General features: G+C 53.4%; 1 protein-coding gene across 1 annotated transcript in view; it reads left to right on the forward strand.

The window, feature by feature from the left end:
• MYOM3 (myomesin 3) overlaps positions 1 to 13,436 on the forward strand; it is a 54,229-nt gene extending 40,793 nt beyond the window's left edge. The window contains exons 29-37 of the mRNA XM_059690825.1: positions 588 to 698; positions 3,846 to 3,933; positions 4,463 to 4,501; positions 4,755 to 4,863; positions 7,252 to 7,415; positions 7,623 to 7,659; positions 7,840 to 7,862; positions 9,647 to 9,702; positions 11,178 to 13,436. Coding sequence (XP_059546808.1) covers positions 588 to 698; positions 3,846 to 3,933; positions 4,463 to 4,501; positions 4,755 to 4,863; positions 7,252 to 7,415; positions 7,623 to 7,659; positions 7,840 to 7,862; positions 9,647 to 9,702; positions 11,178 to 11,441 — 891 coding nt within the window. The 3' untranslated portion in view covers positions 11,442 to 13,436. The remainder of the gene's footprint in view (positions 1 to 587; positions 699 to 3,845; positions 3,934 to 4,462; positions 4,502 to 4,754; positions 4,864 to 7,251; positions 7,416 to 7,622; positions 7,660 to 7,839; positions 7,863 to 9,646; positions 9,703 to 11,177) is intronic.
• Positions 13,437 to 14,152: the final 716 nt, after the last annotated feature.

The following is a 14,152-nucleotide window of genomic DNA, read 5'->3' on the forward strand; positions in this document are numbered from 1 at the left end:
ACAGGTGGAGCCGAGAGTCTGTCTGACTCCGAGTGGTGCTCCTTCCCAGCACCCTGCGGCCTCTTTAGGGAGCTGGGGGGGGGGGGTACTCTCCCAGAGCCTATCCGTTCAGCAAACTCAAAGCACCTGCTGTGCGCCAGACACTCTGCAAGGCACTGGGCACACAAGGAGGAAGAAGTGGCCTCCTTAGGAGCCCACGGTCTGAATCAGGATCCTTGGAAAACAGCGTGTCTCCAGCTGTGACCAAGACTCGTGTGCATGCTGGGGGGCTTCAAGGAAGGCTTCCTGAGGGAGGTGACAATTGACAAGGCTAAGATGCAGGGGTGTTTACAAGGAAAATAGAGCAGCAAAGGGATCGAGAGGCAGAGGGAACAGCATTAGCAAAAGTCCTGAGTCCAGAAGCCAGCAGAGACATGGGTGTGAGGAAGAAGGTGGCTGGGACTTACCGTGAGGGGGTGTGTGTGCAGGGGAAATTGTCACATTTATAAAAAAAAAAAAAAAAAAGAAAGAAAAAGAAAAAGTTCTGCTGAGCTGAGTTTTTACTTAAAAAGAGGAAGCCTGATGGAGCCAGCCTCCACTTTCCCCAGGTGACCAACACCAAGAATGAAACCCGCTTCCAGTGGCTCTTCCGGAACAAGGAGACGCCGGACGGTCAGTACGACCCGCAGACCGGAGCAGGGCTCCTCTGCATCGAGGAGGTAAGTGCAGCTCCGGGCAGTGCCAGGAGCTCCGGGTGCCGAGTCAGGAGCAGGCCAGGGCTAGGGTGAGGCCGGTGAGCCAGTCGCCACAGGTACAAATGTAAGGGGGCACTAAAACTCAGTAATCAAGATAAATAGTATTTCAGCCCTTGCCGGTTTGACTCAGTGGATAGGGCATCGGCCCACGGGCTGAAGGGTCCTGGGTTCAATTCCAGTCAAGGACACATACCTCGGTTGCAGGCTCCTCCCCAGCCCTGGGCAGGGCACGTTCAGGAGGCAACCAATCGATGTGTCTCTCTCACATCAACGTGTCTCTCTCTCTCTCTCTCTCTCTCTCTCTCTCTCTCTCTCTCTCTCTCTCTCTCTCTCTCTCTCTCTCTTCCCCTGCCTTCCATTCTCTCTAAAAATCCGTAGAAAAAATATCCTCCAGTGAGGATTAACAACAAAAGATAGATATTTCATACAATATTTTTTAAAATACAAATAATGGGGCCAGGGGAGGCATGGGGGAAACAATACCAAGATTTTAAATAAAGAGAGGATCAGTAATACTGATTTTCCCTTTTGTGTGGACTCCAGTCCTGGCCCTGCCCCTGTGTGGCCTTGGGCTAGTCACTGTTCCCCTCTGACCTCAGTTTTCATGGTGGGAAGGGATGCTCTCTCAGATTCCTTCCTGCCCTGACAGGCTAGGGTTTTAGGGTGTGAAGGCCGGGCACCAGGCCCAGGACTCAGTTCACCCACCCACGTCCCCCGTGGCCTCTGAGGAGGTGACCTGGTTAAGATAGAAACGCAAGTCTTGTTCTCAAACATTCGTGTGTGGGGGGAACCGGCACGGCCATGGCATACTCAGCCCCAGGGCGCCTTATGTGCCAGGCCAGCTCAGCCTGGTTCAGTGACCTGAGTCGGGGGGTGAAAGGATTGAGAAAAGACAGACAAGAGAATGAAAGCTGGGTCTCGGTGGGACGCTGCTCCCTGATGAGGCGCCAGCGCCCACAAGCCGTGTCTTTATTTTATAGCAGATGCCACGAGGCAAAGTAGGGGCGTGATCACGTTGTTTACAGCCTTCTCGTGAGTTTCAACCTCACTCAACTACATGCACCTGAACTCTAGCACAAGGCACGTGGGGCTACGTCAGCCGTGGGCAAACTACGGCCTGCTGGCCGGATCCGCCCGTTTGAAATGAATAAAACTAAAAAAAAAAAGACCGTACCCTTTTATGTAATGATGTTTACTTTGAATTTATATTAGTTCACACAAACACTCCATCCATGATTTTGTTCCGGCCCTCCGGTCCAGTTTAAGAACCCATTGTGGCCCTCGAGTCAAAAAGTTTGCCCACCCCTGGGCTACGTGTTCGGACCATAGGTTCAAGCTTACAGCCACAGCCGTTGGCTATGATTGTGCTGGGAGGCCCTGCCCTCCAGCTGGGACTTGCACGTGGCAATGAGAGGACCCTGTCCTTTCATTAGTCCGAGGCTTGAACCGGGCCAAAACACCGTACCCGCACCCCACACGTGTGTTTCTGCCCTGCTGCTGATTCCTGCGGCTGCACTGGGTGCCCAGGGGGCCTGGAGCAGCACGCACCTGCTGGCAAGGAAGGAAATGATGATTCAGGGTCTTTGCCCACATCCCGGCCGGGACGATGCCAAGTTGGCCTTTGTCCTCATGGTGCAAGCTCCTCACACAGGGCTTGGCACTGAGTAGATGCTTAATAGCTACTGAGTCTTATAATCATCCAGCCCCCTTAGTGCAAAACTTTCTGGCTTCCGAAGAGGTACCTCCCTGCTCCTCACAGCACGGCCACCACAGAGCCAGGCCAGGATTCTGCCACCGTCTTAGATGAGTAAACCGAGGCTCAGAGGGTTTAAGTGCAAAGGCCCAAGGCTAGACAGGGTCAGAAGTCACTGCAGTCACCTTCCCCGGTGAGTGGGGGGCGGGGGCTGTGAAGCCTTCACTTGGGGGGCGGGGGGAGGGAAGGGCTAGGAGAGGACTCTTGGGGTTTGGCCCTTTGGCCCCCAGGTGAGGAGCTGCCTCTGCCTTGGCCGCTGCCTCACAGCACACGATGTAGAAATGGTGGGGCTGAGGGGACAGGGAGGCAAACATCGCTCCCCAGGCCCTGAGGGAGATGCTGGGTAATGAGAAGTCCCATCTGACCTGTGGACCTTGTTTGAAAAGTACCACTCAGCCCTGGCCGGTTTGGCTCAGTGGATACAGCATCAACCTGCGGACTAAAGGGTCCAAGGTTCCATTCCAGCCAAGGGCACATGCCTGGGATGCAGGCTAGATCCCACCCCCCCCACCCCCCCCACCCCCCCACCCCCCCACCCCACCCCAGTAGGGAGTGTGCCGGAGGCAGCCAATCAATGACTCTCTCTCATCATTGATGTTTCTATCTCTCTGTCTCTTTCCCTTCTTCTCTGAAATCAATAAAAATATTTTTTTAAAAAGTACTACCCAGCCAGGCCAGTGTGGCTCAGTGGTTGACCATTGACCTATGAACCAGGAGGTCATGGTTCAATTCCTGGTCAGGGCATGTGCCTGGGTTTCGGGCTCGATCCCTAGTGTGGGGCTTGCAGCAGGCAGCCAATCCATGATTCCCTCTCATTATTGATGTTTCTATCTCTCTCTCCCTCTCCTTTCTTCTCTGAAATCAAATATATATATATATATATATATATATATATATATATATATATATATATATCCACACAAGTTAATGGTTTACTTATGTGTTGCTTCAGGCTTCATTTTGGGGTTAATGAGCATGTGCCAGAGAGGACCCCCTATTCCTGAGGGAAGGAACACACTTCCTTCTGAGAGCTGCAGGGATCCCTCCTTCCAGGGCCCCCGGAAGCAGGCAGCCGGGTGGGGGGGGGGGGGAATGGTGCTGGGACAGGCTCCACAGGGAAGGGCCACTCGCTCTGCTTGGAGCAGCTGCTCTCGACTGTCTGCCCACCACACCCTCAGGCCCAGACCAGCCCTGAGTTGGAATCAGGGGGCTCTGGAGCTGGAGGGAGCCTTAGAGCGCACCCATTCCAGATGGGTAAACTGAGTCCCGGGGAGGAGATGGGTCTTGCCTGAGATCACACAGAGAGCGAGGCCCGGCCTGGAGCCCAGCTGACCCTGCCTTCACTCACTTCTTTCCAGCTGTCCAAGGAGGACATGGGAATTTACAGAGCGGTGGTTTCTGATGACCGAGGGCAGGATGACACCATACTGGACCTCACAGGGGAAGGTAGGAGCTCACAGGCGATGTTGGAGGTGGGCCAGGAGGGCCAGGGGGAGAGCACACTGAACCAAGAGACAGTGGTCTGGAGCCCCATAGCACTTGGGGCAACTGAGGCCCAGAGAGGTTAAGCGACGGGCCCAAAGCTGCACAGCTAGTCAGTGGCAGGGGCCTGGTCTGCGTGACACTGATGCCCATGTTCACTGAAACATTCCACAGTGAGCCCAGGCTTCAAGACTCCCAGCCCAGGTTCACTCCTCCGCCCCACAGGGGCCCCTGGCTCCTCGTCCAGCTGTTGGCGCAGCTGGCAAGAGCATTGTCAGATCAGCCCAGTTGGCCTCCACCCGTGGTGCCCCTGCCTTATCCGTCACTGAGTGCCCCAGGCTCCCTCCCGCCTGACTGTGGCAGGCATCCTGCAGGGCTCCCTGTGCCCCGAGAGCTGCTCGTGAGCTCCTCCAGCCTTTCTAAGGATGTCCCCCTCCTGGTGCATCCACGGGGGAGTCGGACATCCGCTGACCGCTCTCTCTGTCTCCCCCAGCCCTGGACGCCGTCTTCACGGAGCTGGGCAGGATTGGTGGTAAGTAGGCCCCTCTCTGCCCCACCCTCCCTGATGCCAAGTCACCTCCAGGGAGCTGCAACCAGCCTTGGCCCCTGGGGGCGGGCTTAGTCTCCAAACCCAAGGACAGGGGCCGGAGGGGGGAGAAGCTCCTGCCTCCTCACACCACTGCATCCTCCCCCCGCACCCCGAGAGCAGGGACAAGCTGGCGGGCCCCAAAATGTGCTGCCCGAAGGAGCTCGGGGGAGACTCAGGCCTCTCCTCTCCTCCCCAGTGCTCTCTGCCACCCCGCTGGAAGTCCAGGGGACGGAAGAGGGGATCCGGATCTTCAGCAAGGTCAAGTACTACAACGGGGAGTACATGAAAACCACCTGGTTCCACAAGTAGGTCGGCTTTACCCTGGAGCCCTAGCCCAGTCCCCAGGGGTCGGCAGACAGGGTCTCCCACTGGTCCTGTTGTCCACAGAGGGAGTCAGGAATTGGGAGCAGAAGGGAGATCATCCCCCCAGGGCAGCTGGGTAGCCTGGTGGTAGGACCAGCTTAGGGCAGCCTCTGGAACTGAGGGAGGGAAGGGTGCAGGAACCAGGGCAAAGCAGACAGCCAGGTGGAGGAGGGGGTCATGGTGCCCTTGTGGGTCTCTGCAGCCTTAGCAAACTCAGGCGCAAGCAGAAGGGCCTGTGGGGCTGACAGCTAACTGAGGGCCAGGGCTTGAAGGTAGGACAGATAAGGTATCCACGAAGATTTGACTGCGAACTAAGTAACCCCAGATTGTATGAGAGCAGAATTTTTCTGGCGCGTCTCGTCATTTGCACTCCTCAGCCTTGTGGAGCAGACATTGCTGCACCATTTCTGTGAGGAAGACTATACCGACGTGGTCAGGTTTGTCAAATGAGTGAGAGCTGAGGCCAAGTTGAATTCCAGGATAATGGAGGTCCTACTCTAGCGTTTCTAAGCCCTGTGACTAAGCCCAGACACAGGAATTAGGAACACAACTTCTGCAACACAACACTGGGACATGGGCCAGGTGTTTTCAGGATGAATTTTAAGTTAAAAACAAAAACAAAAAAAGGTTAGCCCTAGCCAGTTTGGCTCCGTGGATAGAGCATTGGCCTGTGGACTGAACGGTCTGGTTTCAATTCCATTCAAGGGTATGTGCCCAGGTTACGGGCTTGATCCCCAATAGGGGGCAAGCCCATCAATGATTCTCTCTCATTATTGATGTTTCTATCTCTCTCTTCCCCTCTCTCTTCCTCTCTGAAATCAATAAAAATATTTTTTTAATAAAAGTTTAGCCCTGGCCAATCCAATGTGTCTCAGTAGTTGCATTGTTGGCCTACACACCTAAGGGTTGTGGGTTCAATTCCCAGTCAAGGGCATGAACCTGAGTTGCAGGCCAATCCCCAGCTCAGGTCAGGTTGTGTTTGGGAGGCAACCAATAGATGTTTCTCTCTCTCTGTCTCTCCCCCTCCATCCCTTCTGCTCTCTCTAAAAATCAATGAAAAAAATATCCTTGGGTGAGGATTAACAAAACAAAAAAAACAGCAACAAAAAGAAGTTTAAATGGTTTCTTCCTAAGGGCGAGGGGAGAGTGATTGTGGAAAAAGCCCTGGGAGGATTAAAGAGGAGGAGAATGAAGAGGCGAGGGAGTGACTGGTGGTCACTGACCTGAAGCACTACTTCCTCCGATTCCCAGCCTGCAGGACATGGCACAACACACTCAGCAGTGGCACATAGTTGATGTGCCACAGGGTTTAATGGATGGATGATGGATGGGTGGATGATGGATGGATGGATGGATGGATGGATGATGGATGGGTGGATGATGGATGGATGGGTGGATGGATGATGGATGGATGGATGGATGATGGATGGGTGGATGATGGATGGATGGATGATGGATGGATGGGTGGATGGATGGTGGATGGATGGATGGATGATGGATGGGTGGATGATGGATGGATGGGTGGATGGATGATGGATGGATGGATGGATGATGGATGGGTGGATGATGGATGGATGGGTGGATGGATGATGGATGGATGGATGATGGATGGATGATGGATGGGTGGGTGGATGATGGATGGATGGGTGGATGGGTGGCTGGATGATGGATGGATGGATGGATGATGGATAGATGGGTGGATGATGGTTGGATGGGTGGTTGATGGATGGATGGATGGATGATGGATGGATGATGGATGGATGATGGATGGGTGGGTGGATGATGGATGGATGGGTGGATGATGGATGGATGGGTGGAAGATGGGTGGGTGGATGATGGATGGATGATGGATGGGTGGGTGGATGATGGATGGATGGGTGGATGATGAATGGATGGGTGGAAGATGGGTGGGTGGGTGGATGATGGATGGATGATGGATGGGTGGGTGGATGATGGATGGATGGGTGGATGGGTGGCTGGATGATGGATGGATGGATGGATGATGGATGGATGGGTGGATGATGGTTGGATGGATGGATGGATGGATGGATGATGGATGGATGATGGATGGATGATGGATGGATGATGGATGGGTGGGTGGATGATGGATGGATGGGTGGATGATGGATGGATGGATGGATGATGGATGGGTGGATGAACAGTTATGGAATGTCTCATGGATGCTCACCACCTTCAGCTCAGGAATCTGGAAACAAAACCCCGGGAGAGGGTTTGGGGCTGGGGGAGTCTGTAGACCTGCAGACAGAAGCCTGTCCTGAGCAGCACGGGTGGGCTGCGCCGTGTTGACCATTCCTCTGCCCCACATTCAGAGAGAAGCGCCTGGAGAGTGGGGACCGGGCGAGGGCTGGCACCACGCTGGATGAGATCTGGCTCCACATCCTGGATCCCAAAGACTCAGACAAGGGCAGGTACACCCTGGAGATAGCAGCCGGGAAGGAAGTCCGGCAGCTCTCAACCGACCTATCGGGGCAAGGTGAGCTGCCCGCCTGTCTGTCCCCAGTGACAGCCCCATGGTCTTTGGGGGGGGGGTGCCCATCCCCACCCAGCCTGGCATTGCCCCAAGAGAAAATGGTCTGGTAGGGGAAAGGGTGGAGGGCTGGTGGCGCCCGAGCCCTGCACCTGCGGGTCACAGGGGCAGGCGCCCTCACACCCCCTTCCCCTTCCCTATTTCCTTCTCAAGCTTTTGACGACGCCATGGCTGAGCACCAGAGACTGAAGTAAGTTCCTGTGTGTTTCTGTGAAAATCACAGCCCCGAGGGTCCTGCATGAACTGTGCACAGGACCCCTTTCTGGGAGCCGGCCAGCTCTTCCTTTCACTCCTCGCCCCTCACCCCCACCCGCGCACCCTGTCCGTTAGCAAGTGGAGCCCTGAGCCTTTTCCCATTTCTGTGTTTCAGAGCCTTGGCCATCATCGAGAAGAGTAAGTCCACCGACATTTCCATTGTTTTCATTTCCGGGGTTGGGGCGCTTCTAGGGAGCTTATGGCCCCTGCGAGGCTGTGCAGGTCCCAGTGGGGTCTGCGTGGCTCTGAGCTGTCATGGAGCTGCCAGGGACACCTGGGCGGTGACGGCGTGAAGACAGATGGGTAAGGACTCTGAGGGTCCCTGAGACTGTGGGCGTGGAGGCGCCCAGCATGGACCAAGTGCCCAGCAAGCCCATGGGCAATGTCAAGTGCAAGGTCAGGTGGAACCCGACAGATAGGGGACAGACAAGAACAGGCTGGGCTGGCTTTCTCCACGTGCGGTGTAGGGAGGGGGAGACTTTAGAGCTGAAGCTGGTTCTGGCTGGTTCTGGAGCCTCATCTCATGAGGGCCCAGCCCCAAACCCAGAGGGAGGTGGCGCCGTGTCTGTGCTGCCTGGGGCGTCCACCCCCTGGTCCATGCACCTGAACTTCGTCAGGTCTGCCCCAGCCAGGGCTGGACCACCCCGTTCTAGGAGGCTGCCTGTGTGGTCCCACTGACCCGGCAGATCAGAGTAGGAATTTCAGTGAGGAAAAGACTTCTGGTGGCCTCATAAAGCAGCCCCCGACAACGCGACAACCAGGGAAGAAACTGAATGACTCTGAGAAACAGAAGCGAGAGCTCAAAACTGCTAGCTGGGGTCACCGGTGGGAGAGGGGATTCTCCCTCCATAGGGACATTGTCCCTGAGTCTCCCCACTTGGCGGGAAGTGCGGGCCTCAGCATTCATTAAGGTAACTGGGAAGTGGGGGTCCCCGTGGCCAGGCAGTGGGGAGTCCTTCAGGGGCGTGGCCTCTTAGGTGGCGAGAGTGCAGCCCGAGACCCCCCTCAGCCTGCGCCTTGCCAGGAGGTGCCGCCATGATCAGGAGGCTCGCAAGCCCGTCACACCGCCATCCACTCACTGACCCAGCACGAGCATCCCTCCCATCCTGGGATGCGTGTCCCTGGGCAGGACACCCGTCCGGGACACTAACAGAGGGAGCTGAATTCGCCACACACGGTTGCTGGGCTTGTGGAATCCAGAGTCCAGGGAAGTGGACCCTTTCACCAGCTGTGAAGGGCCTGGCCACCGTTCCACAGCATCCATCTCTGGGGCCTTCTCCCCCACCCCGATCCAGGGTCCTGCTCCCCTGACAGCCATCGGACTGACACCCGCCACTCAGGCTCTTTGCACATCCTGGTCCGTGCTCTAGGGCCCACGCTCCCACCCCTCCTGCTCCCACAGCCTCACCTGCAGCCTAAGGAATATATATTTCCTGCTGAGGGGTGTGCAACCACTCCCCTTGCCCACCCACAATGGCCACCAGGTCCCCTCCTTGACCAGAGCCAGTGTCCCAAAAGCTTTTGTCCCATTTTTCCTTGTGCCCCCTCCCTCCCCTCCCCCCGCCCCCCCCCCCCCCCCCCCAGTCTCTGGTTCATCAACACCTACTGTGTGCTTTTGCCAGTTTAAGGCTCAGAGCCATCTTATGTACCGTCTTTCCCAGTTCTTGAGGGAGGGGCATCCCATTGCCCCCTCCAGGTACCACCAATCACGACGAAGACTTCAAGTCAATAACAGAAACACATTATGTCCCCTACTTTCTGTTTATAAAGGCAAGGAAACACGTGATACAAATTTAAAGATTTCCGTCCCTGAAATGATGAAAATAGAAAACAGGAGCATAGCTCAGCTCTATGGAAACTTGCTTCTGGGACGCCATCTGCAGGAAAACATTCATCACCGGGGTCTCCCTTTTTCCTTGCAGATCGTGCCAAAGTGGTGAGGGGCCTGCCAGATGTGGCCACCATCATGGAGGATAAGGTACAGACCGTCCCCAGCCCAGGGCCAGCAGTCCCATGCTGTGTTCCCTCACGTGTCCATCAAAAATCATGGCACAGCCCTGGCCGGTGTGGCTCAGTGATTAGAGCGTTGGCCCACATACCGAAGGGTCACAGTTTCAATTCCCAGTCAAGGGCACATACCTCGGTTTCAGGTTCAATCTCTGGCCCTGGTCAGGGCGTGTGCACAAGGCCACCAATGGATGTGTCTCTCTCCCATCAATGTTTCTCTCCCTCACTCCCTCCCTCCCTCCTTTCCACTTCTAAAAATCAATGGAAAAAATATCCATGGGTGAGGATTAACAACAACAAAAATCAAGACACCCTGTAGCACTGTGGATTCCAGCGCCTGGCCGAGTGACACCACCTCATGGCCACATGTAGTATAAAGGAAGCGTCTAAGCCTGGGGTCAGACCCACGGGGGTGCTCGCCCCAGCTCTGCCAGCTCGCTCTACCGGCCCTGGGTGTCATGAACTTCCTCTGTGAACTTCAGTTTCCTTTCGGAGTTCAGTTAGATGACCCCTAAAAGCCCTTCCAGGGCTGCAGTTATGCAAGTCTAGTATTCTAGAAAATGACAGCACTGTTATTACGGTGCTTACTCTGTGCCAGGCACTATTGCATATGTGTTACATATTTTAGCTTGCTTAACCATCAAGGCAACCACATGGAATGGGATATTATTACTAGTCACACTTTATAGCTGAGAAAACTGAGGCCCAGAGAGGTTAAAGGACTCGCCTAAGGTCACACAGCTTGAAGGGGCAGAGCTGAGTGTTTGACCATCACATTATACGGCTCTGATTCAGAGCTTATTTAAGAATTTTCAAACGCAATTTATAAATCTTTGTATTAAAGCAAGATAGCCTTATTTGCATATGTCATAGTGACATATATAGCACAAAAAGCAATAAAGCAGAGTTCAGGCCGTTCTGGGGCAGATAATTGGCAGAATAATGATCTAAAACCCTAACTCAGTGGTTCTCAACCTTCTGGCCCTTTAAATACAGTTCCTCATGTTGTGACCCAACCATAAAATTATTTTCGTTGCAAAAAAAAAAAAAAAAAAAAATTATTGTCGTTGCTACTTCATAACTGTAATGTTGCTACTGTCATGAATCATCATGTAAATATCTGATATGCGGGATGGTCTTAGGCGACCCCTGTGAAAGGGTTGTTCGACCGCCAAAGGGGTCGCGACCCACAGGTTGAGAACCGCTGCCTAACTAGTAATTATTCTTGTGGAAAAGTGGAGGATGAAGGAAAGTTGAGGATGGAGGACGTGGGGTTAAAGTAAAATGTCTCTCCCTTTAATGTTATCCCTTTAGTGATACACTAAAATGCACAGAATGAATTTATCACAAGGAGCAACTTGCGCCGGGAGCTCTCTGGGGGAGTGACGGCAAATGCCCGGGGTTACTACAAGGAGCTGATCAAGCGTTCCCTTCCTGTCTTTCCAGACCCTGTGCCTGACCTGCGTCATCTCAGGAGACCCCGCCCCTGAAATTTCTTGGCTGAAAAATGACCAGCCTGTCACCTTCCTTGACCGCTACCACATGGAGGTTAGGGGGTCAGAGGTCACCATCACCATCGAGAGGGTCAACAGTGAGGACAGCGGGCGCTACGGCGTCTTTGTCAAGAACAAGTATGGCTCCGAGACAGGCCAGGTCACCATCAGCGTGTTCAAGCACGGGGAGGAGCTCAAGGTGCTGGAGAAGAAGTGATCAGACACAGCCAGGAGAGCGGGTGGGGTGGGTGGATACACCAGGGTGGAGCAACAAAGACCAGGGTGGGGTCCCCTCCAGGAGAGTAGGATCAGCCCTGGACTTGGAAAAAGACACCTCTGAGCAAGACCCAATTTCAGCTCTACAGTCTCCATCAGCCTTGCCTTTCTCGTCAATCAAACAGGAATTCCTACTCCTAGGGATTGTTTATGAAAACCCTTTTATAAACCATGCTAGAGGCCCAGTGCACAAACTCGTGCACATTGAAAGGAAATTAATTAGAAGAAATATTTTAGAGGCCGGGGAGGGACCGCGGGAGATTGGCTCCTGGGCATGTCTGGCCTGTCTCACCCAGTCCCAATCGGCCGGACCCCAGCAGCAAGCTAACCTACGGGTCAGAGTGTCTGACCCCTGGTGGTATGTGTCATAGCGTCTGGTCGAGCAGTCGACCATTCAGTCGGACACTTAGCATATTAGGCTTTTATATATATAGATACCAGTGGTCCTCCACAAAAGACAATGTCCAAGTTTTTGGTTGTCACAACTGGAGGTGTCTATTGGAAAAAGTGTCTATCGGTAAAGGTCAGGGTGTTGCTAAGCACCATAGCTCCACACCACATGGAATTATTCAACCCCAAATGTCAATGGTGCCAAGGTTGGCTAGCCCTGCCATAAAGTGATATGTCACAATATCCCTCTTCTAGGATACTATATTTTCTATTCACGTAAGTTCAACAAACATTCATTTGAAGTCTAGCATGTGCCAGGCTGAGGATGGCATTGGGAGCATAAAGATAAATACTATTCAGGCCCTGCTGCCAGGAGGCTTCAGTCCATTGGGGAGAGTCAGACCCGGGTACAAATGACACCAGGACAAGGCAGATGATAAGATTATAAAAGTGCAAGTAAAGTGCCACTCATGGTCAAAGGAGAGAGACAGACGTCCGTCCCAATTGGAGAAGGGGGGCTTTCAGACATCTTCACGGAACTAGCAGAATTGTGTTGGACCCTGAAACATGAGTCCAATTTGGTGGTGGTGATGTGAGGAGGACATTTCAGGAGTGGGTCGTGGTGGGAGCAAAGGCGAGGAGGTGGGTGATGCTGCCTGGATGGCATTGGATGCCAGGCTGGTGAGCTGGATGACCTTCAGGACGTCTTCAAGCTCAGGGCTCTACCTGCTATGACGGATACCAGTTGGCCTTGCTTGATGGACCTCAAGTCAGAGCTGGGCATTTCACCACTCTCCAATTTCCTTATTTTTTCCACTGATTTTTAGAGAGAGTGAGGGGAGGAGGGGAGACAGAGAGAAGCATCAATGTGAGAGAGACACATCACATCGATTGGTTGCCTCATGCACATGCCCTGACCAGGGCTGGAGATGGTTTCTGCAACCAAGGTATGTGCTCTGGGCTGCAATCGAACCCGTGACTCTTCAGCCCATGGGCCGATGCTCTATCCACTGAGAAAAACTGGCTAGGGCTTCTTTTTAAAAATAAGATTTGGATTGGGTGGGGTTTATAAGGTTATAGATGTTTGTTGTAAAAATTTAGAAAACCATCCTATATAATAAAAGCCTAATATGCTAAGTGTCCGTTCAACCAATCAAGGAGTAATATGCTAATGATATGCTAAGGCCACCCAACTGCTTGCTATGACGTGCACTGACCACCAGGGGGGCAGATGCTCAACACAGGAACTGCCCCTGGGTGGTCAGTGTGCTCCCACAGAGGGAGCGCTGCTCAGCCAGAAGCCCTGAGCTGGGCTCATGGCTGGCGAGCACAGCAGTGGTGGCAGAAGCCTCTCCTGCCTCCGCAGCAGCGCTAAGGATGTCCAACTGACAGCCTAAGCCGTCAGTCAGACATCCCCTGAGGGCTCCCAGACTGCAAGAGGGTACAGGCCAGGCTGAGGGACCCCCCCCCCAAGTGCACGAATTTCATGCACAGGGCCTCTAGTGAAAATTATAAAAAAGAAAATAAAAATCACCTATAATTCCAACACCAGAAGATAACTCACCTCTGTTTTCTGAAATGACTTCTGAACTTAAGGATAAAATGAATCATTCCTACATCTACCACCTGCACATGCATCAGGAATGGTGGGTAACATATCCCCCAGCCCAGGTTCTGGGCTCATGGTTCAGTCATGCCAGGTGTTCAGGGGAGGGGAGGGGCAGGAGGACTTGAACATGCCCTGGCCAGGAATGAGTATGGGGAATTGTGCAGGTCTTGGAGGCAAACACATTTTGGGCAATTCTTTTCCTTTCTCTGGGCCTTGATTTACCACCTATAAAAACAAACAAACAAACAGAAAGAATGCTGCCCTGGCCCATTTGCTAAGTGGTTGAGCATCAGCCCGCAGACTGAAGGGTCTCAGGTTTAATTCCCAGTCAAGGGCATGTACCTCAGTCACAGGTTTGATCCCTCACCCTGATTGGGGGCAGGGGCAGGAGGCAACCAATCCATGTGTCTCATATCAATGTTTCTCTTGCTCTCTCTCCCCACATCAATGGAAAAAATATCATCGGATGAGAATTTAAAAGAAAAAAAAAGGAAGACTGAAAGATCATTTTTGAGGGCCCTTTCAGCTGACACTGATATTACTTCCCAAAACTCAATCCTCCTCTGCTTTTCTGGTCTCATGATGATCTGATGAAGAAAAAGGCCCATCCCCACCCTCCCTCCCACTCTCGTACTTGGCATCTCAGAGGAGAG

The sequence above is a fragment of the Myotis daubentonii genome, chromosome 3 (assembly GCF_963259705.1).
Source record: "Myotis daubentonii chromosome 3, mMyoDau2.1, whole genome shotgun sequence".
In the NCBI taxonomy this organism is placed as follows: Eukaryota; Metazoa; Chordata; class Mammalia; order Chiroptera; family Vespertilionidae; genus Myotis; species Myotis daubentonii.